Source organism: Stenella coeruleoalba, assembly GCF_951394435.1.
Source record: "Stenella coeruleoalba genome assembly, chromosome: 17".
In the NCBI taxonomy this organism is placed as follows: Eukaryota; Metazoa; Chordata; class Mammalia; order Artiodactyla; family Delphinidae; genus Stenella; species Stenella coeruleoalba.
Genome location: NC_137163.1, coordinates 31,937,682 through 31,964,945, shown reverse-complemented (window position 1 = coordinate 31,964,945; position 27,264 = coordinate 31,937,682). Strand labels below are relative to the sequence as shown.

Below are 27,264 nucleotides of genomic sequence, written 5' to 3'. Positions count from 1 at the left end.
TCAAGGGGGACAGAGGTGTGAGGACAGGGTCATGGGGACAGGACCAGACCTTCCCTGAGTCTTTGAGCACCAGGGATAGAGGGTGTCTCTTGCAGATTGCCAAGGAGAAGGAGGCGCCCCTACTGCATTCTGAGGGGAGAGGGCTAGAATGTACTCTTCTGATTTACATAAATTCAAAACTTCCAGAAGATATCTTAAAGGCCAAAATGGGATGAGAGGGTGGGGAACGTGGCCACAGTCCACATGTACTTTTTCCTCACATGCTTTGGGTATGGGGCAGAGTGTCAGGGCTTTCCAGTCATTTTGTCACCCCAGTCTCAAGACCACCCTGGAGGCAGGTGTAAGTGCAAGCTCCATTTGGTAGGCAAGGGGACTGCAGTTTGGAGGACGGTTGAACCTGGAGCTGGTGGTGGCTAGTGTGGCCTGGAGAGGAAGGGCTAGAGCCACCGTAGTCAAGGACTCACAGAAGGGTCGTGAGCATGATCTCGGAGCTGTGGAGACTCACCCCAGAACAGGGAGGTCGCCCCCAGTGATGAGTGTGGAGGCCAGGGGCATGGCTTAGAGACAGGTGGGGCAGGTAAACTTGACTGTGGCCTTGGATCCCCGCTCGGTATTTCACATGGTGGCTTCGTTTTAATATGCCAGCAATTTGGGGAAATCTTGGCCCAGGAGGTTTCAGAAGACAAATTCTGCTTTCAGTACATGCGTTGATGGCGGGAAGTTGGCTTCAAGCAGAGCTCAGAAAGGGCAGCAAAGGTGCGGGTCAGAGAACCCCAGCCCCTGTGTAGCCATGCTGTGTTCACAATCCTGGTTCAGTCCCACATTTCCAGTAGGAGAGAAGGAAAACAGAAGAGGGTAAGTGAATGCCCAAAGCCACTCTGCTAAATCTAATTTAAAACAGAAAAATCACCAATGGTCATTTTGGAAATGAGACCCTTTCCCTGCAGAGCTGGGCGGGGTCAATAGCACCCTTCAAGAGAGAGAAAAGCCCATCATTCCCTGGGCCTTCCGTGAAGCATCCTCTCGCCCGTGGGAGGCCAGGAGTGTGTCTGATTTTCCACCTTTCTGCTCCAACAGGCTGGGCACAGGCTCCTCGTTAGCAGAGAAGGGTGCAGAGGAGCTTGGTCTGCATGAACCTGTATTCTCCTGGCCTAGGTCACAGCCACATGCCTCCTTCTCCCAGTGTCCTGATGTTCCAGGAAATGTGCCAGGCAAATTCAGGGGGCTCTGACTTAGGGTGTGGGCTTGGGTCCATTCTTTTTTTTTTTTTTGAAGATGTTGCGGGTAGGAGTTTATTAATTAATTTATTTATTTTTGCTGTGTTGGGTCTTCGTTTCTGTGCGAGGGCTTTCTGTAGTTGTGGCAAGCGGGGGCCACTCTTCATCGCAGCGCGCAGGCCTCTCACTATGGCGGCCTCTCTTGTTGCGGAGCACAGGCTCCAGACGTGCAGGCTCAGTAGCTGTGGCTCACGGGCCCAGTTGCTCCGTGCCATGTGGGATCCTCCCAGACCAGGGCTCGAACCCGTGTCCCCTGCATTAGCAGGCAGATTCTCAACCACTGCGCCACCAGGGAAGCCCGGGTCCATTCTTTTGTCTTCAGTCTCTTTTCCTTGTCCTCCTCAGGGCTGACCTGAAGGCTCAGCATCTCCAGGGCCAGCTGTGTCGCTCCTGTTCTTGGGCAGAAAACCCGCTGCTGTTTGGTGACTGACACTAGCAATGGCTGTGGGAGGAGACGTCAGACTCGGGCTTCTGACGAGACGGCCAAGGGTGTTTTGTATCTTCTGCTCTGTGAGCACAGTGTGTACTCACAGCGCTAAAGCCCTGTGTCAGATGGATTCCCGCGTGCGACTCACGCTCGGCTGGTCGCTCCTGCAGAGAGGAGCGTCAGTAGGGACGTTGGTCCCAGAGAATCTATTTCCACGGGTTTGAAAAGCTACGGGGCTCTGGGAGCATTTGATGATTGAGAGAGATCAACACCATGTTTGCACCTTTTCGAGTCCCCCCTAGACAACCTGAACTGATATGTGAGAACAGAGAAAATTGGTTCCCAGGGAGACAATACTCAGGGTCAGATGACCCTGGCAGCCCCTCCCTCCTCTTTTCTATCTCTCCAGATCCTTAGGGCCAGCACAGTGTCGCCTCTAGGAAACATCCTCTGACCTTTATTAACTATGAAGATTTCTCTCTTCTCTCAGTTCCGATGCTACCTGCTATTTCAATTCCATTCAGCCTACGTTTACCAAGCTCCTACTTTGTTCCAGGCCAATGAAAACGACAGTGACACCATCCTACCCTCTCGGGGACTTGGAGGGGAGATAGGAATTCATTACCGCATCATAGTGCATTAATATACACTGCCTTAGAGTGTTTATTCAACTCAGCTGCATGTGTATATATTTATATTACATAGATATAGATATTGATATATAATTGGTTTTCCCATAAGACTAAGCATTTTGAGCATAGGGGATGTATGTTGTACGATCATTCCCAGTGTTCAGGGTATAAAGCAAATGTATAATAATTCCTTTTAAAATTGAAAGGAAATGAATTTGAGGTGGTAGAGCCCTATGGTCAGAGCATCTTCTGGAAGAAAACCAGCAAGTTATTCATGTTTGTTACAACTAAGCATTCATGGTTGGTTTCACTTGCACTTTTTCCGCTTGAAAATAACCCTACCACTTACGCAGTTAGAACAGAACAGAATCCTGCTGCTGATCTCAGGAATACCTTGCAGGCTGATTATTTCCAGGCTTATCTTTTCAAGGCAGCCAAACAGGCCAGTAAGGAGCAATGAGGGCTACTCATAAAAGGAAAAAAATTAAGTGGGATCCTTATCCCATATCATACACAAAAATAAATTCCAGGTAGATTAAAGATCAAGATGTAAAAGGAAAACCTAGATAATTAGAATATCTCTTTGTAATCTTGAGATAAGAAAGGCCTTCCTAAACAAGACAAAACAAAACCCAAAAAATTCAGGAGGCATAAAAAAAAAGATTGACAGATTTGAGCTTATAAAATTCAAAACTTCTCTAGTAAAGATAGAAAAAAGTCTTTTTTTTTTTTTTTTAAGCCACCAAGTTGGAGACTATTATCCGCACAGATGGAGATCAGTAAGAAAGGTGAATTTTTTAAAAAAAGATAATCTAAAAGAAAAAAAGGATTTTAAAATGACATAAACAGAGAATTTATAAAAGTTTACAAATGGCCAATACAGGATACCTTTATTTTTGTCTCTTAAGGTAAGCTATGCTTTTATTGCTGTTAGTCTGTTTTTGTCTCCATCATAGCGAAATTCATTTTGTAATATGATTTCACAAAATATAGCACCATTCTGTTATTAAGATCTTTTGGAAAGAATTTTATCTTTTGGAGATATTTTACCTCTTTGCAGTCATCTAGAATCCAGGTTTCCTCTTCATGACCTAGAAAAGAGAGGAAAAGTTCACCAGGGCCTCAGCTTTGAGAAGCCACAAATGGAAAATAAAAGTCGGGGAGCATCATCACCATGGCAGCGCCTCCTATTCATTGCCAAAAGTGAAGCCTCTTTGACTGTCACAGGGATCCAGCATTCTCAACAGAGATGAGCTAAAAGTGTGCTCCTTAGTGGCTTGGAGTAAACAAAGAGTTTATTTTGGCACCAGTGATGGTTCAGACCTGTCTCATTCAAAGGCAAGCTGACTTCAAATCACACATAAAGATAGGATGCCATTGTATCCCCGGGCATCAGAGGCCTAAACACACTCACTTTCTCATTATCTGACCCCATTTCAGGGATAGTCACTTCCATAGCCGTGTGTTGCCTTGGTCACCCGGGCACACAGAGCTGAAGAAGAACTAGGAGAAATATATTTATATACCTATGAAAAGGGCTGTCAGGAGAGCTGAGAAGAGAGATTCTGAGAATTGGAAACCGACTTTGAGAGAAACAGGAACAATGGTAACTCAGATAATGAGCTATGAAGGTAAAAGTGCAACTTTGCTGAGTGTGATTGGAAAGAGAACTAAGAAGTGGATCAAGAAGGGTTGGGAATGTTTGTTAGTCATATGCCTGAGGTTGCTAACATCAGCTTTTTCTAACTCCCTGCCAGGGCTCAAGTGCTGGCAAAGTCAGTAGCACAGGGAAGCTGCCCTGTCATCCTCCCAGCCTTCCTCTTCCCTCCCTTGTGTGGAAACCATGACATCCAAAAATTATTGCTGGCATGTCTGGAATTCTTATTTTTCTTTCTTTTTTTTTTTTTTTTTTTGCAGTTCGCGGGCCTCTCACTGTTGTGGCCTCTCCCACCACGGAGCACAGGCTCCAGACGCGCAGGCCCAGTGGCCATGGCCCACGGGCCCAGCCGCTCCGCGGCATGTGGGATCCTCACGGACCAGGGCCCTGCATCGGCAGGCGGACTCTCAACCACTGCGCCACCAGGGAAGCCCTGGAATTCTTAATGAAACTTTTCTTATTTACCTTAACAAGGTGTCAGATACTAAAACAGGTATCCCACTCATGCTCCTACTTCATGAGTGTAAATATATTGGGCAAATCCTTGTCTGTCTTATTTTGCTGTTGCTGCCCTAGTATGAATGAACTCATCCTTCTTTCCTACTCCTTCCATGTCTTCTTCAGCATAATAATAACTGCTCAGTTGTTTATATTCATAAACATGTATATATAATATATGTTATTTAAATATGTACATGATTATATATTTTAGGGTGTGTTTTGTAATATAAAGTATACACATTATGTGTGGTTTAGAGAGCATTGTGGTGGTGACCTGGTGCAGAAAAGCTGCAGGAATCCAGGAAGGTAAGTCAGCACAATACAGAAGCAAGTAAACCCTGGGGGCATTGTGTGCAGCCCAGTGGTCTAGAATATTAGTGCCCAGGGGGATGGATTCAAAGGGGGGAGGCAGATCAAAGGCCACCACAAGTATTTATAGGTTTTAGAAAGAGTTACACCCACAGAGGAAAGGGAAATTAGAAACGCAGGAACCATTATGGCACTCAGAGACAAACAACAGGGACAACTGTCTGTCTTGACCTTAGACAAGTAACCCCTCTCCCAACCTAAGAACTGTCACTTAGGTGACTCTTGGCTGTTGTTCCCCCATTTGGCATAAGCAAACACTAGTCATGCTCTCAAGCCAGGCCTTAATTTTCACTGATAGAGTTGCAACAAATATGCATTTACAAAAAAAATCACAAAAGAGAAAATGAAACAATATTTCATGAATAAGAGTCAGAATAAAAAATAAAGACCAGAACTACAAAGACTTCAGATATTGGGATTGTAAAATATAGAATACAACCTGTTTAAAGAAACAAAGTAGGAATTAAAGACACTAGTAAGGAGCAGCAGGTATCAAAGTGATAATGTGCAGATGAAATTTGAAAAATATCCAAGTAGAACTTATAGAAGTAAAGACTATCATAAATGAAATATAAAATACTAATCAATGGGTTAAACAGCAGTTTGGACACAGCTGAAGAGAGAATTGGTGAACTGGAAGATAGGTCTAAATAAATTACATGGAAGAAGAGGTGTCAAAAGAGATAGAAAATATGAAAGAATGGTTAACAAACATTTAAGATAGTGTAAAAATGCCAATATACATCTAATGAGAGTTATAGAAGAAGAGGACAAAGAGAACTGGTAAGAAGCAGAATTTTAAAACAAATGAGACTGCCCCTTACTAATGTAAAATGTTAATAATAGGGGAAATTGGGTGTGGGGTATATGTACTACCTTCTATCTTTACACTATCTTTGTGCTTCTGTAAACCTAAAATTGTTTTAAAATAAAAAGTTGATTAGCATATCTCCTCTCCCAGAGAGAGAGAGAGAGAGAGAGAGAGAGAGAAATTTTCCAAATACTATGAAAAACACAAATCTTCAGTCAGGAAGCCCTATGACTTCCAAGCAGAATAACTAAGAGGAAGGTAGACAAAAGAACGTACTTAGACACATCATAGCAAAACTGCAGAAATCAGAGGCAATGACATCTTTAAGACAGCCAGTGAGAAAGGAAAGATAACCACAAACAAGTGATAATTAGACTGACAGCTGACTTCGCAGCAACAATGGAAGTCAGAAAATTGTAAGACAATATCTTCAGTATGCTCAGATAAGATAGTTGTCAAGCTAGACAGAAATACTTAGCAGAACTACTTCTCAAGAACAAAGGCAAAATAAAGACATTTTCAGATAAACACTGAGGACGTTGACCTCCAAACGCTTACTAATTGAAATTCTAAAGTCTATACTATAAAGAGAGACAGAAAGAGAAAGAGAGGAAAAAAAAAAGAATCCTCAATAGGTCTGAGATACAAGAAAGAAGGGTAGGTAAAATTTTTTTTAAATTCTGAATTTGGAAAAATCTTACAATGATGTTATAAAAAAATAATATCTAGATTATGAGGTCAAAAAACAATGCTCCCCTTGAAAACTGTAGGGGAATCCTTACTTGTCTACACGGCTTCTGGTAGTTTGCGGGCAATTTTTGGCATTCCTTGGCTCGTAGATTGCTCCTTCTAGTCCTCCATGTTCACGTCATCTTCCTTCTCTGTGTGTCTCTCTGTGTCCAAATTTCCCCTTTTTATAAGGACATCGGTCACATTTGATTAGGACCCACCCTAATAACCTCATTTTAACTTGATTACCTGTGTAAAGACACTACGTTCAAATAAGACCACATTCTGGGGTTCTAGAGGATAGGATTTCAAGATATTTGGGGGAGGGAGGGGGAACAAGTCAACCTGTAACACAATCCCAATTCTAACTGGTGGTTTTAAACTCCGGACTTCACCCTTGGTTCTAGTTGCTACTGCCTCTTTCTTTTCCACCTCCCACCCTTTCAAACCTCCAAAGCCAGTGGTGCCCATGGTTCCATGCTCCTACACTGCTTATTATGGGCTAATTTGTGTCCTCCCTAAATTCATATGTTGAATCCTAACCCTCAGTACTTCTGAATGTGATTGGAGATAGAGTCTTTAGAGAGGTGATTAAGTTAAAATGATGCCAGTAGGATGGGCTATAATCCAATATGACTGATGTCCTTATAAAATGAGGAAACTTGGACACACAGAGAAACACCAGAGAGATGCACAGAGGAAAGACCTTGTGAGGACACAGTGAGAAGGTGGCCATCTGTGAGCCAAGGACAGAGGTCTCAGAAGAAGCCAAACCTGTTGGCACCTGACCTTGGACTTCCTTCCTCCAGAGCTGAGAAATAAATTTCTGTTGTTTAAGCCACCGAGTCTACGGTATTTTGTTCTGCAGCCTGAGCTGACCAATCCACTGCTCAAAGCCCCTCCTGGCTGCATCTGGCAATGCTCCTGAGCACTGTCCCCAGGCCTAACTCCCTCCCCCACTCTGTGGGCTCTTCCTTGACTTACATCTCAGTGTGTGAGGTCCATGCAGCCATCTTCTCAGCTTAGGTAGGTGGCATGGCCACCCACAGGGTTACGCTCCCAACACTGTCCAGTGTGACCTTTGATGCCACAGCCCCTGTGGCTATGATGAGGGGCGATGGGAGCAGACGGAAGGAGGGATTCCAGCAGCTGCTTTGAGACTATTTATGGGCTCAGAGGATGTGAAAGAGGATCACGTGAACATCAGGCAGCTTGCTGAAGGAGAAGCGTGACTGAAAAGCTCCGTTGAGGCTTGAAACTCTTGTTTATTCCTGTAGGTCCAGCAATGCAGAAGGAAGGAAGCCGGCCCTTCTAGCCTCTTCTACCCCCACGTTGTCATCAGGCTCTGGATTTTTCCTTCCTTGGATTTCTCCTGGAAACAGCTTCCTTTACTTGGTGGATATCCAGATGTTCCCCTACCCCATGGGTCTTTCCTTCCTCTTCTGGTTCTCCACTTGTTTCCTGGCCTCTCCTGCATAACAAGGGTTAACACAGTAAAGAGCCTTGAGTGTTGAACAACTCACTGTTCTGGGCTCCGTGGACACAGCTGTGGTCAAGGTTGACGTCAGGAGTTTACATTCTTGTGCTCTGGAGACCGTAGATAAACAAACAAACAAGAAAACTTTGGGGGAGTCGTGCTGAGAATTAAGATGGGGAGATGAAATGGCAATTGATCAGGGATGACTTTAGATCAGGTGGTCTTTGGAGCAGCTCTTGGGGTTGGGGAGCCGTTGACAATTTATGATTGACAGTACTCTTACTCGAGCTGTGAAAGCACCAGATACACAACAGAGTTCTGCCCTCCTGGCTCTAAGTTACAAACAAGTAAATGTTTGCTTATCTATACCAGACAGAGGGGGTAACCAGACCTGGTTAGAAAGTGAATAAAAAATGCTCCCAGGTCCCATTTCCTTTGTCTATTTAAAGGGGATTTTTAGCCATCTGGAAGTTTTCTTATCAGACATTTGATAAGGAAAAGGGATGTTTTGAAAGGTTGTTACCCAAGAACACATAAACCAGGAGAAATATATTTAACCTACCCTGGTACCTTCTTGAATTCCCAGACATTGAAAGGACATTTAAAAGTGACTCGGGATCCCAAAGCCAGGCACTGTCCCTTAGGCCCCAGCACTAAGTCCAGGGGAGCCCTTTCAGATGGGTACACTCTTGCCAAGGGTCTGAGGGCAAGGGCATGCAGCATCCCAGGTCTTACAGACATGCCCCGTGGAGCTCTGTGGGAGGGGCACAGCGGAGGGGGCTGGGGGCCATATGGGGAGCATAGGTGGTGCCAGGAGCAGCTGGAGCCTCAAGGCCTCCCCCCAACCTCACCCGAAAATGGCAGGAGAGAGCACTTGGCTCTTATCACTGGTGCACCGATGTTCATTCCAGGGCCAACACACTGACCTTCAGCTCAGGAAGTGACTTCTTAGTCAATTGCTTCTTTGGAGGGACCTGCCAGGATTTGAAATGAAGCAGCAGTTCTTGTAATATCCAGTCATAAATCTAAATCTTTTTTTTTTTTAACTGAAGCAAAATAGTGAGATAACTTGACGTTTTGCATGCTTAAATTTAGAACAGATTATAGCAATTGAATACCCACATCATAAGCTGCTTCATTTGAGCACAACACACGTACCCAGGCTCAGCTTCATGTGATTTGAGTCTCGAGAGTGATTCTTCTTCTGCCAAAGTTTTTAAATCTTAGGCTGACTAGTAACTTTCAGCCTGAGGATGAGGCCACCTGATCTCCAGTCCTGGCCCTCACTTGGTTGAGCAAAGGTGCCTCTCTGGGCCTCAGGAAACCCCTCTCTGTGGTGGGCACACACTGTGTGGTGTGCACACATGGTGTGGTGTGCAACGCCCAGCTCTTATGCCCAAAGGGTATCATCCCAGATGACCACAGATAGTCTTTGGGATGATGTGAGTAGAGAGATCTATGAGATTATATTATGAATCTATGGCTAATAATGGCTATTAATAATAGATGCCACTCACCCAGTACTTCTCACATGCTGGGCACTGTTGGAAGCACACTTTGTTTGTCTTAATTGCTCTAGTTCTCATTCCTCATTTTACCAATGAGGAAACTGAAGCCCAGAGACGTTAAGTAACTTGCCCAAGCTCAAACAGCTCTAAGCGGGGAGCCAGGATACAAACCCAGGCATGTGAGTGTACCCTGTGCCTTCCAGCCTTTGGGTATCAGCCCTGAGGTCTCCCCACCATCACTGACATAGAGGGATGAGAATGGGATGGAGCTAGAGAGTGATGCTGACTCAAAGATGGCTCCTCGTGGGAGTGATGTCTCTGGGCCTGTCCCAGAGCTGGGGAGAGAGAGACGTGGAGGCAAGAGGGATGAATAAATACAAAATGGGTGATCCAATTTAGGAAAAAAAAAAAAAAAAATCATTGCCGCCTGACCATGAGCAAGGTGCAGTGTTTTAAAATTTCCCTTTCAAGATAATTGCTGTAGACCTTAGAAAAATGAATCTAATAGAAGAAAAAAAGAAAGGCAAAGGGAGCCCAGGGATTTGAGTATGAATATGCAGGTTTAAAACATCTTTTCCCCTTGAAATACCTCTTACCTTGGTGGAAAGTCCTGTTACTTTAGCTTTGTCTCAACTCTCACTCTAAAGGCTGGCTGGGCTTGTCAGTCAAGACCATCTGTGCTGGAATGAGGTTTCTTCCAAAGACCTGATTTTGATTTTCTAGGAGCTACACCTGACCTCATACACTTAAAGAGGAACGTCTTCATTTCTGCTTGCTGTCTCCCTTCCTGCCTAAATAGGTGCTTGCCTGATACCTACAGGCAGGACAGCGGGAGGCGGGTTATTGGGTTTTCGGAGAAACCATTTCCTTTTCGTAGGACATAGCTGCAGAACCCAGGAAGTGCAGAGATTCAGCCAGAGGTGTTTGCGGGCTTTGCCTGAGGACAAAACATCCAGGCCAAAGTGAAGCATTTAGTCAAAGCCAGTGGGCCTCGTCTTTCCAACCGTTTCTTTGTTTTTTTCTCCTACTCGAAAGTTGTTGGAATGAATTCACCTTTTGGTGGGTTTCCTTGTGGATATTTGTTTGGACTGACTGCATTCCTACGCATGCTTGTCAGTAGTTGCAGCCCTTCTGTGACCTAATCTGGGCCCAAATGATAAATATTACAAGGCGGGTGCTATGAAGATGAGGAAATGGGAGAGAGTGGGCTTCACAGAAAATTATGAGAGCCCCTGACTCTAGAGGCTTCCATTCAAATGAAGCCACCATCTAATGGTTAAACAGATCCATTTAAATAAATGCATAAAGTACAAGAGCGTCATCCCTCTTGTTGGAGCTGGACGATTAAATAAGACTGAAATAAAGATATTATTATTGATAATAACGGTAAACGACACCATTTATTGAGCATCTATTATGTGCTTGGCAACATTATCATGTGGGAGGTACTAGCTCTATTTGGGTGACAGAAAGCAGACCCTGTGAGGTGCCAAGGTCACAGAGCAAGTAGTGGCGGAGACGCAGGTCCGAGTCCACAGTCTGTGCTCATGTGGCCCCAGATGAAGAAAATGAGACACAGATTCTCATGATGTCACTTACTCATGCACGGGTGCAAAACTTGCTAATGAATAAAGCAAAATAATAATAAAATGAGCTGGTCTGAGGACCCGCGATTGTCTGGGTTCAAAACTTGAGTTATAAATACAATTCCAATCATGAAACTCTCCGTATGACACTGGATGAGTTACTTAAACTCTCTGAGCCTCTACTTCTTCATCTCCAAAACGGGCTAATAATGCTTAGTTCATAGCATTGTCATGAGGCTTAAATTAGATGCACCATGCTATGTGCTGAACTCAGGACTTGGCATATGGTATATAATCGATAATGTTGGTTATTGTGCGGGTCTTCAGGGAGAGCAGGTGACTATTTGTCCAGGGGGCTTTTCTTGACCTTTTACCCTCATGCCTCCACCTCCACTGTTCCCTGCAGGAGTCCTGCAGTGTCAGCCATTATGCTCTTACCCTGCTAACTCCCTTGAGGTCAGAGAAGCAGGTGGCTGGGGATGGAAGGCAGTCAGGACCTTGGCCAACATGCCAGTTGAAGGTCCTGGCCAATGGCCTTGACTTTGCCAGCGCTAACCTTTTTTATACCTGACAAGGCAAACTACCACGTGTCAGGTCAAGACAAGAACAGGGGTGCAAGGAGAGAGCCAGCCCATGAGATAGGAACAGGGGTAGGCCAGAGAGCCCCTGGAGGTCACTTTCAGCCCTATGATTTGATATTGGCATAAAACTGAATGCAATACATTTAACTCTGAGACATTCCCACCTCCCACCTGACCTCAGTCTGGGCAATCTTCCTGTTAGTCAAGAGGACAAGCCATAAATCTCCCTGTGGATGGGAGTGCTGGGCGCACAATAAACTCTGCTGTCTCCCCTGTTTTCCAGAAAGGGTTGACGGATCCTTCCCCTCACATTTATTTCAGCACAGTAGAATTTCAACAAGACAGAAATAGAAGCCAGAAAGCTTGGTCCTGTCAAAAGCTCTTAATATAATTATGAGAGTCGGGCCTCTGCGTGTTCCACCCCCCAGCCCACGAATAATTAGGGTGCAGAGGCCGGGAACTGAATGGAGGTGGGGGAGGAGTGGGGAGAGACGGCAGGCTGAGGGCGTTGTGACTAGTGTAATGGCTGCTGCTTCTCTGCTGGGATGCCCCAGTCCTGCAGACTCCCTGGGAATTCTGCAGCTTCATAAAAGCTCCCCTTAGAGCTGGGATCATCCCAGGCAGCAAGTAGTGGCTCTAATAGTTTCAGCTGATGCGTTATGGCTGTCCCGCCTCAGCTCCCTTTACTGAAGGTTAGTTATATAGAGATAGGCCCTCATCACCCCCGACATCCACAGTATATGCAGAAGGTGGCCGGGACACGTAGGCCATGGCACCAGGCTTCGGGTCTGATGGGGACCTCAGAGGCAAGCCCAGCCTGAGCATTCGGGCTACCAACGGGAAAGCAGAGTCCCTCTTCCCTGGAACATTTGCTTTCTGTTTAGTGTTTAATTTTCTCTCTGAAAGGCAATCTATGGAATGGAAAAAAAACAAAAACCAGTCCCTAAAGTCCATTCGAGCTTTCTCTTCTCCAGGTTAATTTCCATTCTAATGCTTATGTAGCTCCCGCCGCAGAGTTAGGCATTTGTTACTCTAATTCTGCTGCTATTCTCCCCAGGGTTTGCTGTTTTGTCAGGGCCTGTGCTGTTCCATTTCAGGGTTCGGAGCAGAATTACCGAGCTCAGTGTCAATGGAGGGGCTCAGGAGGGGCCCAACACCCAGGGAAGGAGCTCTCCATGGATTCTTTCTTCCCAGCCCCAGAGGGAGGCTGTCCTTTAGCTCTGCTGGCTGCCACCTGGCTCCAGAGCATCTATTCTACACTGGTGGTAAGGCGACAGAGCCCTGTGCTCTGTACATGGAACAGACTTGGGTCCCCAGAACATGCTCCTCCATGATTCTGCACTTGGCCTTTGTTGACAGCGGTGCTGACGGTATCCTTAAGAGACACCTCAGCTTAGTCCTTAAAAGCACTCTCTTGAGTCAAGCTGGATTGCTTTGGTTTGAATCTAAGAACTGCCACTTATCAACTATGTGACTTTGGACAAGTCCTTTAACTTCTCAGTTTCACCATCTATAAATTGGATAACAACAGTACAGGGCATTAAATGAGTTACCATTGTTGTTAGCATTAAATGAGTTTGTAATAGATATAAATTGCCTGTAAGAGTGTCGGGCACAGAGTCAGGGTCAGCGGGTGGTGGCTATAATCACTATTACTGTTATTAGTCCCTCCTGGGGCTGGCCTGGCTGCAGAGGCAGGAGCTGAGTGCCCAGCAGGATGTGCCCTGCATCTCAGCGGGGCAGGGTGTGAAGGGGTGGCCATCCCTGCTGGGTCCACCGGATGCTAACTGCTTGGTACTCACACACTGGATTCTCCTGGATCAATGGGTGCTTCCATCCCTTCACAGCCTCCATGTTATTCCTCCAACCCACCTGGCCTGGGGACTCCTGGAATGTGACTTCTTTGAGGAGGACAGGCAGGCAGGGAGGAAATCAGGAATTCTGATTCTCATCCTCAGAGGGATTCAGTCCCTAGGCCAAGGCCACTCAACTAGTACGTGGCATTGCAGGAGCTCACACGCACACTGGCTTGACTCCCAGGGGCGCACTTGCCTACGAGGCCCCTTGGGGTGATGACCCTTTGGCCAGGGGCCACTCTGTGTCATTCCACGCTGTGGAGTGGTGAGTGGTATGAACGGTTCCAGCAGTGAATCTCTGAAAACAGAAGTGAGGCTGTTTCATAGCCTCCAAAGGCTGGAGACAGGCTCTGGTTCGAGACTCCCCAGGAGGGAGAAGCTGGCCGTCTTTGAAGGCCTCACCGAAAGAAGCGCCCAGCCTCTCCAGACACAGGGTGAGCTGTCACCTTCAGGCCGAGTGGAGGACAGAGCCTGAAATGCCTGGTCACCAGTTCCACCCTTATGGGACCCAAAGCCTCACCAATCTGTGCCCCTGCCTGCTGGCAAGGGCCGCCGGTATCAAACCAGGGCCTGCTCCCTGCTGCCCAAGGGCCCTCCCTTCCGGGCACGTGTGGATGAACCCTCGGCTCCCACCAAATGAGCTTCCAGGCAGGAGGATGGGCAGCTGTCTCTGTCAGCCACCCCTCTGCAATTTCCTAACTTGTTTTGTGGCACGCTGCCAACTGCACAAGTTGGCTGCTACAAAGTGTAGAAATGCCAACTGGAAGTCCACGGGCACATCAGAGCTCCAGGCTGCACTGGGCCTCCGGCAAGCCGGGCAGGGTCCAGCGAACCCCAGGAGTGTGGATCTCCTGAGGGCTGTTCTCGGCCTTGGCGTGGTCAGACCTCCATGTCTGCAACCTGCCCCACCCCCATTCCCCCGCCCCTGCCCAGGGCCTTCCGTGCTGGACTCCCCCTTCAAAGAGGCCAGGCCCTTTGCCTGCCTGTGATTCTCTCCCTGTTCAGGCTCTGGTTATATCACCTGGGGAACGGCTGTTTTAGGCTGTATTTCCCTAGATCAAGAGTATTCCAGCTTTGTTCCCAGCAGGCCAGGCAGCCCCAGGGTGATCTAAGGAGCTGCCAGTGTCTTTGGTCACTTCCCAGCCATAACCTCCTCAGGTCCTGGCTTTCCTGTGATCTTTATGTACCATTATCAGCAAAGGTCAAGGATCTGGGCCCCTAAGGCATTCCCTTGTCAGTCTAGAGCCTTCACTGCCCCTGTTAAGAGATCCATCTTCCTGAGGCCCCTACAGAAGAGGAGGGGTGAAGTGTCGAGGACAGAGCCTGGCTTTTGGGCCAGATCTGGGCTCCAGGACTGGGATGTTGAGTAGCTCTGGGCAAGGGATAATTCTAGCACTCAGAATGCTCCCCACACAGTAAGGAGAGCAGTAGCTCCACTAACTGTCATTATGTGGGCAGCCCAGGCCACTGTGCACACTCAGTGTTCCTCAGATGCCTGTGAAACGGTTTCCCAGTAAGCCCATGACACCCAGGCTGCTGGTGAGCTTGGGCTCCTGCTGAAAGCAGGCTGCGCTTGCTTGGGAGAAAGGGAAAGGAATGGCCTTGAACCTGGCCACCTCCGGAAAGAGGTAGCAACAAAATCCAGAGCTTCCCTGAGCAGAAGAGCTAAGCATTGAAGGGCATGTGCAAAAGAAAGTGAAGAGGAGATAGCAAGGGCGCCACACATAACTGGCCTATTTTGCCTTTTCGTACATCCTCAGGCAACTTCCAGATTCTGGAGTTTCCTGCCCAGCCACCCTCCATAGACCCAGCCCCTCACTTTGCACCTCATTCATATCCCGTTGTTTCATGGTCTTGCTCTTTGCAGGGACAGCTGATTCCCAGCGCTGATCCTTGAGACTGCAAACACTTCTCTGTGTTGGGAGGATGGTCGGTAGAAACATGTGGTCTGCTCAAGGCATTCTGGAGGTTCTAAAGATTGGGAGTTCTATGCAAGAATTGGAGGAGGTGGACAGGCAGGACTTCCAGCTAACAAGCCTCCTGGGGCACTTTGGAATCCCACCACAGGCCTCTCTGCTGGCACAGTTGACCAGGAAAAAAAGTGAGCAGATGGACAGAGATGTGTGTGACTGAAAGATCAGGCTGTTAGGGCTTCCCTGGTGGCGCAGTGGTTGAGAGTCCACCTGCCGATGCAGGGGACACGGGTTTGTGCCCCGGTCCGGGAAGATCCCACATGCCGCAGAGCAGCTGGGCCCGTGAGCCATGGCCGCTGAGCCTGCGCGTCCGGAGCCTGTGCTCCGCAACAGGAGAGGCCACGACAGTAAGAGGCCCACACATCACCAAAAAAAAAAAAAAAAAAAAAGTTCAGGCTGTTGGATGCATGGATTGGTCCTCTTGGATCTTGGGAGGTGTGCTGACTGGAAGAAAGGTTAGTCCCACAGGAGAGCCCGGCCCACCACGTGTCCGTCTGGCTGTGGGGCCCATACTGCCTCCCCCGGGGGCTGCCTGCATACAGAAAGGCAGGGAAGTCTCAAGGAACAAGATGCACGAGCTGGGCAGGCGTGCAGAAGCCAGCAGCACACCTGGGCTCCTTCCTGTCCTGGGGAAGCCTCACAAGGAAACAGCACCCCATACCCCAATTCTGTCCCATGAGAGCATCCCGAATACAATCACAGAAGAGGTATGTTGGTGCATTTTCAAGGCTACAGACATAAATTAGGCAATTTCCCTGATACCTGAACTGCCCCACATGACATCTGATTTAATTCTTCATAACCAGCATCAGTAACTACTGATCTCCAAAGCAATGAACGAAGCTGCCCAAGGTTCTGCCGAAGAAGGTGGGTCCTGCCCCAGCCAGAGGTGTTCTGAGCTGCCAGGTGCCACTTCCCAAGTCCCTCCCATCAGTTATTTCTGGCCTTACCTTATCGATCCTTTTAATAGCAGGCAGTAACAATTTATTAGCACTTTTCCAGAGTCTCTGCCTCCTGGCTAGATCTTTTGCTATCCTGAGAGCTGAAGTAATATTTCTTCTAAATCTAGCTCTCTTCAAGGCGCTACAGGAGGCCAGTCTGAGTGAGTCAGGGATGCTACAGAGAAGGAAGAATTAAGACATTTCCATTTTCCCACTGCTTATTTATGAACAAATAAATCTGTTGGTTACAACTGAACAACTGTATGGGGCTGGGGGGAGGGGACTACAGAGACCAGATGAAAACAAGACATCTTTGATTTCCCTTTACAGAATTTAATTTTTTTAATTAAAAAAATTTTAATACAGTTTTTTTTTTTTTTTTTTTTTTTTGCGGTACGCGGGCCTCTCACTGCTGTGGCCTCTCCCGTTGCGGAGCACAGGCTCCGAACGCGCAGGCTCAGCGGCCATGGCTCACGGGCCCAGCCGCTCCGCGGCATGTGGGATCTTCCCGGACCGGGGCACGAACCCGCGTCCCCTGCATCGGCAGGCGGACTCTCAACCACTGCGCCACCAGGGAAGCCCTGATACAGTTTTAAATGTTACTTTCTACTTACAGTTATTACAGAATATTGGCTATATTCCCAGAGTTGTACAATACATCCTTGAGCGTACCTTACCCTCACTACCCCACCCCAGTTTGTCCCCCGCCCCGGTAATCACTAGCTTGTTCTCTCTGTGAGCTAATTTGATTTTTAAAAGTGGGTTAGGAGGTGAAAGGACAGCGCAGCTTGAGCCCGGTGGGTCGGGGGCTGGACTTCCCGGCAGCCCAGCCTCCCTGCCCTGCTCTTGTGACTCAAACTTTTGGTGCTTCAGTTTTACCCACGACCAAAACGAGGTAAGGAAGAAGCCACTTCCCTAACTCATGACCCACTAGTTGATTCCTGACTCCTCTCCTTCCGGAGAATAAAGAACTGCCGGGAAGGCGCTGACGGCCCGCGCGCCGGCAGGGGGCGCCCGACTGCGGGAAGGAGGAGAAATTCAGGAGTAACTGGGCCGCGGGGAAGGGGCCTAGACAGCCCTTCTGGCTTCTCAGTTATCCTCCGGCCCCAGCCAGGAAGCAATCAGGGACTCGGCCTGGGCAGGCGTCTGGGGCCGTATAAACTCAAAGCGTTTATCCTGTTGGTGGCTGAAAGGAAAGAGGCCAAGAAGAGGCCAGGGACTAAGAAAGTCCCACTGTGGGACCAGCGCTGCAGGCTTTCGGGCTACAGTTGCCTTTGGAACCAGAGTGACTGCTTCCCAGAGGAGGGACTGCTGGCCCAAGGCTGCTTCACCCTCCCCACGAAGGCCCTGCTCTGTTACCCTCCAGTCCTCTGCCCAGCACCTCCCACTTCCCAGAGCCGATCCACACCCCAGGCATCAGCTCCCCGCGCGTGCGCAGTGCCAGCCCTTGCTCCCACTATCCACCTGACTCTAATTTGCCCAGTAACAGACGTCACTGTGCTCAGAGCAAAACAGAGGCTCAGAAAGGGTAAGTGACTTGTCCAAGACCACACAGCTAGTAACTGGCTTCAAATGCAGTCCATCTGCTTTACTGTTTACTTATTTTTCCAATATTAATACTATAGTAAGTTACTGACATATTGTTTTATATATAGAACTTTAATATATTTGTAAAATTATGCAATATATTAAATTATTTTATAGTTAATGACTATTTTTATTATTACTGTTGAGGTTTTATTTATTTTTCGAATAGGCAGTAGTGCATGCAATTCAAAATTCAAAATATACCAGAGGAATGCAGTGAAAAGTCCCCCACCTCAACCTTTGTCTTTCAGCCGCCCAGGTCCCTCCTCTCCTCAGGAGCAACCACAGTTAATCTGTTTCTTGTGTATCTTTTCAGAGACAGCGGAATAGATAAAGATCCAGGGGTCTACTAGCCAAAGAATGTAGGCAGCCTCTAGAAGCTGCAAAAAGCAAGGACACAGATTCTTCTCTGGGACCTCCAGAAAGAGAAACAGCCCTACTGACCCCTTGATTTTAATCCCTTAAGACCCATTGCAGACTTCTGACCTCCAGGATAATAAGGGAATAAATCTGTGTTGTTTTAAGCCACTAAGTTTGTGACCATTTGTTACATCTATAGAAAACTAATATGAGTTCCCAGTTTATAACTTATCAAATAAATATTAGATTAAATATTTAAATAGGAATACCAAGCAAACAAAACTTGTGGGGAGAGTAGATCTTATAATTATGGCTTCAAAGACAGAGTGAAAGCGTTTGTAAAAACCTCTATATATTAAAAACAAACCTATAAATGAAATTATCATGCAAGTTACAAATTGGAAAAATATTTGAAATGTATAAAATGAACAGAGAATTATCTTGAATGGTAAAGTTAAGGGTGATTTTCTACAATGAATGTGCTTTTTTTTTTTTTTGTAAAGAAGATACATATTTCAACAGAAAGAAATTGTTACTGTGGCAGTTGTATTAAAAATGAATTAGAGACAAGTATGGGCACTTCACCAAAGAAGATATAGGGATGGCAAATAAGTGCATGAAAAGATGCTCCACATCATTAGTCACTAGACAAATGCAAACTAAAACTACATTGATACACCACTGCACACCTATGAGAGTGGGTTAAATTAAAAAGACGGACCATATCAAGTGCTAACGAAGACATGAAGCCACTGGAGCTCTCACACTCTGCTGGAGAGGATGTAAAAGGGTGCAACCACGTTAGAAAACTTGACAGATAAGCAGACACCTACCATACGATGCAGCCGTACCACTCCTAGGTATTGTCCCCAAAGAAAAGAAAGCATGTGCCCATACAAAGGCTTATATGCAAATGTTTATAGCAGTTTTATTTTTAATAGCCCCAAAGTGGAAACAACCTGTCCATCAACAGGTTTCTGGATAAACAAATTGTAGTATATCGATACAGTGGAATGCTACTCAGCAATAAAAAAGAATGAACCATTGATATCTGCAACAACATGGAGAGATGTCAGAGTAATTACACTGCATGAAAAAAGACAGACCAAAGGAAAAAAAAAAGACTACATACTGTACGGTTCCATCTATAAAATTCTAGAAAATACAAACTAATCTATAGAGGCAGAAAGCAGACCAGTGGTGGCCTGCGGATAGGGTGGAGTGGGGAGGGGAGAGAGGGAGGGGTCACAGTGGTGCACAGGGAAACTTCAGAAGGGGTGGGTATGTTTACTATCTTGCTTGTGATGATGGTCTCACAGGTGTACACAGACATTGAAACTCATCAAATTATGTACAGTTTGTTGTATGTCAATTATACCTTAATAAAGTGGTACTTGAAAATGGCTTGATCTTGGAAAGAGATGGAAGACACTTAAATACATAACACTAAGTGAAAGAAGCCAATCTGAAAAGGTTACATGCTCTATTATTCCAACTATATGACATTCTGGAAAAGGCAAAACCAATGGAGGCCATAAAAAGATCAGTGGTTGCCAAAGGTTGGTGGGGAGAGAAGGATCGACAGGCAGAGCCCAGAGGATTTTTAAGGCAGTGAAATTATTCTGTCCGACTGAGTATCCACTATAATGGTGGACACATTTGTCCAAACCCATTGAATTTACAACACCAAGAGTGATTTGTAATATAACCTATGGACTTTGGGTGGTTATGACGTGTCAATGTAGATTCATCAGTGGTGACAAATGTTCCGCTCTGGTGTGGGATGTCGATGGTGAGGGTGGCTTGTGCATATGTGGGACAAGGTGTACGGGGGAAATCGCTGTACTGGCTGCTCAACTTTGCTGCGAACCTAATACTGCTCTAAAAAGTAATGTTTCGTTTTAAAAAACTGGCTTGAACCATTGAATATGTTTTGTCTCTCTTATCAGGGCTCTGGGGGCAGAGGGGGGGTCAAGGGTTTGTTCAGGTGCTACAGATGCTACTGAGGACACAGATGCTTCCCATCTTTGGGCTGTGTCTCCCCTGTATGGTTCCATCTATAAAATTCTGTTCTCTCTGGCGCTCCCTTCCTCCACCCTCTACCCCAGAGGGTTCAGTGATGCTCACTGGGGTTCCCACAGGCCTTTCTATATAACTTCATTGTCCTTCTGTCTAGACTGCCTTATGCGGGCACATGTCTTAACGGCCAGACATGAGCTTCTAGAACCACTCCTCTTTCATTAGGGGAGTCCCGGGACCTAGCCCAGTTATGCCTGAAAAAGTGAACTTGAATAGGAAGAAAAGCCGATGGAGCTAGAAGAGGTCCCGGAGAGGACACAAGGCAAAGGTGGGAGGTGGGAGGTGCTAGGCTAGGAGCGGTGTCAGTACAGAAGCGAGTACTAAACACTGGAAGACTTCAGTACTGAAGCAGCAGAAATGATCAAGATCTAGAATGACAAAGGACATCACTTGGATGAGCTCAGAAAAAACAGACCTGGGAATATCGCTCTGAAATTAAAAGGAGAGAGTTTTAGAACAGAGGTGGCACAGCTGGCCTCATGGGACAGAATTCTCTGTTCATTCAACATATGGAACTTATTGTCTCGAAGAGGTCGTTCAGGGAAGACTACAACAATTTTTAAGAGGTTAAAAGCTACTAAATGGACAAAGTGACCTCCCTTGTTAATGCCAGACCCCGCAACCTCACAAAACACCCTCTCCCGATCTCAGTTCTCCAGAGGTATCTTTGGGCTGGATGAATCACGTGCGTCTGAAGTGAGCCTCAGATTATCCATGCTTCATGGCTCATCAGATCGAAAATCACCTCTGTGGGGCAGAGATTCCTGATAGCAGGAGAAAGAACAGGAGATGCTCCTGGGCCCAGGATTGTACAGTCATTGCAGCAGTGACTGACTCTTCCTTGCCGGCCATCCCAGGCAGAATTCCAGAGACGCCCTGGAAGTTCGGGCCCCAGTCTTAGTTGGCTGGTGGCCAGCAGGCCCTAGCATTGGAATCAGGATGGTTCCTGCATATCAGGACCATTGCTGTTCTGAAGCCATTTATCTGCGGCGTACAGACGCTCTCTAAAGAGTCCAGCCCACTAATTGCAGACTCAGAGTCTTTAAGGAACATTTGAGCTGAATCGGGTTGAGATTCTCCACTGAGCATAGCTTTTCTATTCTCTAAGTTCACTGGAAGCACCGGAAAGAAATCTTGCAGCAATAGCTGAATCTCATTCACCTGCATCCCAGCCCCCCAGCCTTAAGCTGCACCCAGTTCTAGGTGTCTCTAAGGTCTAAACCCAATTGGCCATTTCCTCCCACTCCCAGCTTGGGCATTGCCAGGCGGCTCTCCAAACCCCTGGCTGCCCGTGATGGGCCCTGGGGTCTGGGGTCCTCCCCCCATCCCAGTACTTCTTCCAGCAGCTGCTCCCAGATTTGCTCTCCTCGACCCAGCAACCTCTGTCTCCTTCCCTTCTCTTTGAGCAGAAGGCCCCCTCTTCTCTTTCCCCAAGAGGGCTGAGACCATCCTCACCAGTTTCTTCCTTTTCTCCTCATCTGATCTCCTTTGTGAGCTTGATATGTTAAGTTTTCTCTGTTCTTCCGAAAACCAAGATCACTGCCTCTCTAGGACTTGCCTTCCCCTCTCCGTTTCCGTCCTCAACACAGCTACACAGTAACCTTTGGCTTGCGCCTCGCCTCCTCCTGGTTCCTTCCCCCACCCCTCTACTGAAATGGCTCCTCCCAGAGCACCAGTGACCTCCTGGTCACCAAAGTCTAGGGCCATTTCCAGGACTTTGTTCTTTTTCCTGCCCTCATGGTCACCAGCCTGCTTCCGACTCTCCTTCCCTGACTCTTCCCTGTCTTGGACCCCCAGCATTGCTTCCGATGACCCAATCAGCCAACCGCACTGCACTCTGGACCTTCTTGTTTGAATGAAAACATCTTGCTTCAAGGGCTCTCGTTACCTTCTGGACTAAATCAGCCCCCTGACATGATGGGTTGTCACAGATGTGGCCCTGGCAGGCTTGCCTGCATCACTTGTGACCACTTGTCCCTAGCCCCGTATACTTCAGTCACATCCAGATTTTTGTAGCCCTCTCATTGGTTTCCATAAGCTTGCAGGTGCTGTTTCCTCTGTCTGGAATACCTCTCTTCCCACCACCACTCGCCTCTCCCCCTCAGTGGGGGAAGCCGTGCTCCTAATGCTTTTCCTGAATGTGTTCTATGCGCTTAGTGACTCGGCAGCAGCCTCAGCCCTTTGAGCGCCAGGAAGGTACCCTGCAGCCCGGTACGCAACAAACAGAGATCCTCAGTCTTCTGCTTCCACACTGGCTCCCTCTGAAAATCCTTTCCATCTCCCAGTTTCAGCTTGCAGCTCAATTCAGCAGAAATGCTTGGATGCTACCCTGCAAGCACACATTGGGCTAATTCTCAGCTCTCTGCCTTTATACCTCATGTCCTCTCCTAAGGCCAGACCCATGTTTCTGCCTGTTCGCAGGATGGAAAGTTCTGATCAGCACTGACTGCTTTCCTCTTTCTCCCCCAGCTACCAAATTCTGTCCATTCGCCCTTCACAGCCTAAACAGACAAACAAGCAAAACAAAGCAAGCCCTATGCTTTGTCTTTCCTTTCTAGTACTCAATCTGGTTGTGACGGTTCATTTTCTGTGTCAGTTTGGCTAGGCCACAGAACCCATTTGGTCAAACATGAACCTAGACGTTACTCTGAAGGTGTATTTAAGATGAGATGAACATTTAAGTCAGCAGACTTTGAGGAAAGCAGATTATCCTCTCAAATGTGGGTGGGCCCTGTCCAATCAGTTGAAGGCCTTAAGAGAAAAAAGACTGAGGTCCTCTGAGGAAGAGGGAATTCCACCTGCAATCCACCTTTGGACTCCAGCTGCAACATGAACCCTTCCCTGGGTCTCCAGCTGCCGGCCCACCCCGCAGATTTTAGATGAGCTGCCTCTACAATCAATCATGTGAATCAGTTCCTTAAAATAAACCTCTTTCTCTCCACACACACACCCTATTGCTTCTGGTTTTCTGGAGAACCCTGACTAATACACTGTTCTACCTCCTAACTCGGCTCCCTGTTCCTGCGTTCACTCCCCTCCAGCCCACTCCAATGATGCTCGCTGATTTTTTTTGTAATGTTAATTTGCTCACAAAATTTGCTGGAGCCCTACTGTTTATCAATGAATGGCTGTGTTTCCCAAACATCAGATGTTTGCATATCTTCACCACATTTGACATGAGTTTTCAGTGTCTCGTCTATACAGTTACTTGTTTTAGATTTTACTTTACACTGACCCTTCTCAGGGATGTTTGCATTTTGGCAGGAATGTGTGAAATTTTTTTTTAACTTTTTATTTTTATTGGAGTATAGTTGATTAACAATATTGTGTTAGTTTCAGGTGTACAACAAAGTGATTCAGTTATACATATTCATGTACCTATTCTTTTTCAAATTCTTTTCCCAATTAGGTTGTTACAGACTATTGAGCAGAGTTCCCTGTGCTATACAGTAGGTCCTTGTTTGTTATCCATTTTAAATATAGCAGTGTGTACATATCAAACTCAAACTCCCTAACTATCCCTCCCCCTTCCCTCCCCCCTGATAACCTTTAGTTCGTTCTCTAAGTCTGTGAGTCAGATTCTGTTTTATAAATACGTTCATTTCCATCATTTTCTTTCAGAATTCCACATATAAGCAATATATTATGATATTTCTCTTTTGCCGTCTGACTTACTTCACTCAGTATGACAATCTCTAGGTCCATCCATGTTGCTGCAAATGGCATTATTCCATTCTTTTTAATGGCGGTGTAATATTCCATTGTATATATGTACCACATCTCTTTATCCATTCATCTGTCGATGGACATTTATGTTGCCTCCACGTCTTGTCTATTGTAAATAGTGCTGTGATGAATATTGGGGTACAAGTATCCTTTCGGGCCATGTTTTTCTCCAGATTTATCCGAGAGTAGGATTGCAGGATCATGTGGCAACTCTATTTTTAGTTTCTTAAGGAACCTCCGTACTAGTCTCCATAGTGGCTGCACCAATTTACAGGAATGTGGAATTTTTAAGATAAAAGCTCTTGCAGTCCCAATCAAAAAGTGAAGAGCAGTTCTGTGGAAGGGTTTTGATCTTTCCTAATTCCCTGCCACCACGCAAGGTCCTCTTGACTTGAAGCTAAATTTCTAAGATGGAAGGTCCCAGCAAGATTGAGATGCGTGGGACTTCCCTGGTGGTCCAGTGGTTAAGACTCCATGCTCCCAATGCAGGGGGCCTGGGTTTGATCTCTGGCTGGGGGACTAGGTTCCCGTATGCTGCAACTAAGAGCCTGCATGCTGCAACTAAAGATTCCGTGTGCCACAACAAAGATCCCGCGTGCCACAACTAAGACCCAGTGCAGCCAAATAAATAAATACATATTACAAAAAAAAAAAAGAGAGATTGAGACGCATGACACAGATTACTACGCCTCTCTTGAGTCATCAAGGCAGAGGTGGCTCCTTCATGCCACTTGCCTCTTCATCTGAGGTTGGGAGTGGAGATGGTGAACGTTTGGTCCCACCTCTGGGGGTAGGGATGGGGGTGGGGAGTATGAATGAAGGAAGAGGAAGAGGGCGAGAGACCACCCAAGTTTTCGTAACTCACTCTCTGACGTTTGAAAATACCCTATTTCATTATTTTCTAGGATTGATTTCTCCAACATCTATTCCGAGAAAAATATTAGAAAGGAACATGTCGTTTCTTTGCACCAGTTATCCCCTTTGTCAATATTAAACGACTTAGTCACTTCTCTGGGGAATTAAAGAGGTTGATTCATGGCTATGTGACCCTCTTGTCACTTCTGGTTCCTTTTTCCGTGTTCTATATCAACACTTAGAGCCCTAGGGAAGGGCCTTTTTGCACTCAGAGAAGAACCTGAGAGGAGCCTGTAAGTAAACTTTCAGAATAATCTTGATTTTGAAATTGCTTTTTTTTAATAAGAAAAAATTAAGTATTAGTAAATTGGAATAAACTGTTGAGACTAGAGGAAACTTTAAACCTCTGCCTCTATCCCCGACAGTTTACCTATGTACAGAAATCTCAGAAAGTCTCTGTTAACATGGGTCTGAGGGATCTGAATCCCTCATCTCAGGGAGGACTGCAGCCTGAGCATCTTCTTAACAGAACAGCTGTGTGGACGTGGGCCATCCCTGGCTTCTGAAGAACTGATCTGTTAGCCAGGCCTCGGGTCACAGAGAGGAGCAGGGCTGGCCCGGAAAGGCTGCCAGGCCTCACACACAGTGCCATGCTGGGCTGAATTGTTCCGTAGACACTCCTCTGTTTACCCAGTAGCTTTCATTAATCTTTCCTTCCTTGTGTGAAGGGTGCTTTCAGAGAGGAAGGCGTTCACTGGCTTTCCCAAGGCAAGAACGAGGAAAACAAAATTATGAGGAATTCATTTCACCTCTTGGCGCTGCTCGAGCTACTCTGGCAGGCTCAGAGAACACTGCGTTCCCGACCAATTTATAAGTTTGCAAGAGTTTTAAAAAAAGAAAGAAAGAAAAAGAGAAAAGGACAAGAAACGCTCTGTCCTCCTTTTGTCCCCCTTACGGGTGCTGGGCTTCTGCAAAATGCCAGTGCCCAGAGTGGGCTCAGCCACTCTCCTTTGCCTTTATTTCAGAGACTGTGGGCTGGCAGGACCCAAGGGAGCTGTGGTCCCCAGAGGTGAAGTGACTTATCCAAGGTCACATGCAGGCCAGACCCCAGGTCTCCTGTCTCCCTGCCCCGTGGTCTTTTTCTATCTCACTCTGCCCTTTCTCCAAATTCCCTTTAAAATGAGATTCCCATCAAGTCCTGAGGTCAATGAGAGGCTGATGTGTTCAGACAAGGTTCCCACAGGGGATTAGCAGAGCCGGTTGGAGGAGCGGAGATAGAACGTCGGCAGTCGGGTTTATTTTTCCCCAGGGTGTCTGCAGACTATACCTGGGCTTGTTGAGCATAAGCCATTGGCTTCTGCATGGGGAGCATGGTCAGAAGGAGCTGGTCTCACTTACTGGAAATCTCAGGATGTCCGACAAGGCGAGTGCTACCCACTTGGGGAAGGAGGGGAGCAATAGGGCCGCACTGAGTTCCTTGTCCTCTGGGTCCTTCCCCAAAGAAGGCTGCACTGGTTTCTCCTGCAACTGCAAAAGCTGTGATCCTGTGGGTTTCTGTCTGCCAGCGCCAGAGCGACACTGGTGATGTGCTTCTTCAATATCCCCTCAATCTTGAAGGCGCCCAGGGTGGGCCACTTTGGAGGCTCTAGTTATTATTGTCACAGCTGCTGACTGGGCCTTGTTATCTGAAGCAAGGATGCGTTCTTTGCACCTTGAGAGTTAATCTGTGCTCAAAGGAATCACAGGACAACACAGGAATGTTCATCGCCCTGACTCCCCAACAAAGTGGGCGAACAGGGCTCTGGGGCTGGGGCTGGGGGCTGGGAGCCTGTGTCCTCCGTGCCAGGGCTTTTGCTGCTGCCACTGACGTTTAATACCCCCCGGGGAAAACAATCAAATCCACTGCGTATGCACCTCACAGCCGGCGTTTGCTGGTGTGCGCAGGTTGATGGAGAAGCCTGGCCGCTTCTGTTTCCCATGGCAACAGCTCAGCTCTGCGTGAAAGCAGATGTGTGGGCTCAGGCTGGATACACAGACCGCACAGTTCTGCCTGGCTCCGGACTTGGACCAGGAGCTTCTCATCACTGCCCCCGTTCCTTAACTTGTCCCCTCCCACCCAGCCACACAAACATCCCTTTCATCCCGTGAAAGAGATTTGGGTCCTTGGTGATATTCTCCTGTGAACTGCAGCTGTGGTTTCCTGGCCCCGGGTTGTGGCACGAACTAGAGTTTAGGGATAAAGGCAGAAGAGTGGTAATTATTCTTGGGATATTGCCGTTGATAAAAGCAAAAAAGCAGGTACACGGTCCTGGAGAGACACTGATGTTGAGAT

The 27,264-nt window shown here is 47.0% G+C and overlaps 1 protein-coding gene across 10 annotated transcripts in view; it reads right to left on the bottom strand.

The window, feature by feature from the left end:
- Positions 1–27,264, bottom strand: part of DPYS (dihydropyrimidinase) — a 169,413-nt gene that overhangs the window by 10,443 nt on the left and 131,706 nt on the right. For 8 of the 10 annotated variants that reach the window (XM_079901517.1, XM_079901510.1, XM_079901516.1 and 5 more), the window contains exons 10-13: positions 16,335–16,500; positions 8,732–8,854; positions 7,388–7,874; positions 3,387–3,427 (exon numbers count right to left, since the gene is read on the bottom strand). In XM_079901517.1, coding sequence (XP_079757643.1) covers positions 16,492–16,500 — 9 coding nt within the window. In that variant the 3' untranslated portion in view covers positions 3,387–3,427; positions 7,388–7,874; positions 8,732–8,854; positions 16,335–16,491. The remainder of the gene's footprint in view (positions 1–3,386; positions 3,428–7,387; positions 7,875–8,731; positions 8,855–16,334; positions 16,501–27,264) is intronic. The other 2 variants (XM_079901520.1, XM_079901521.1) reach the window with 2 other exon arrangements.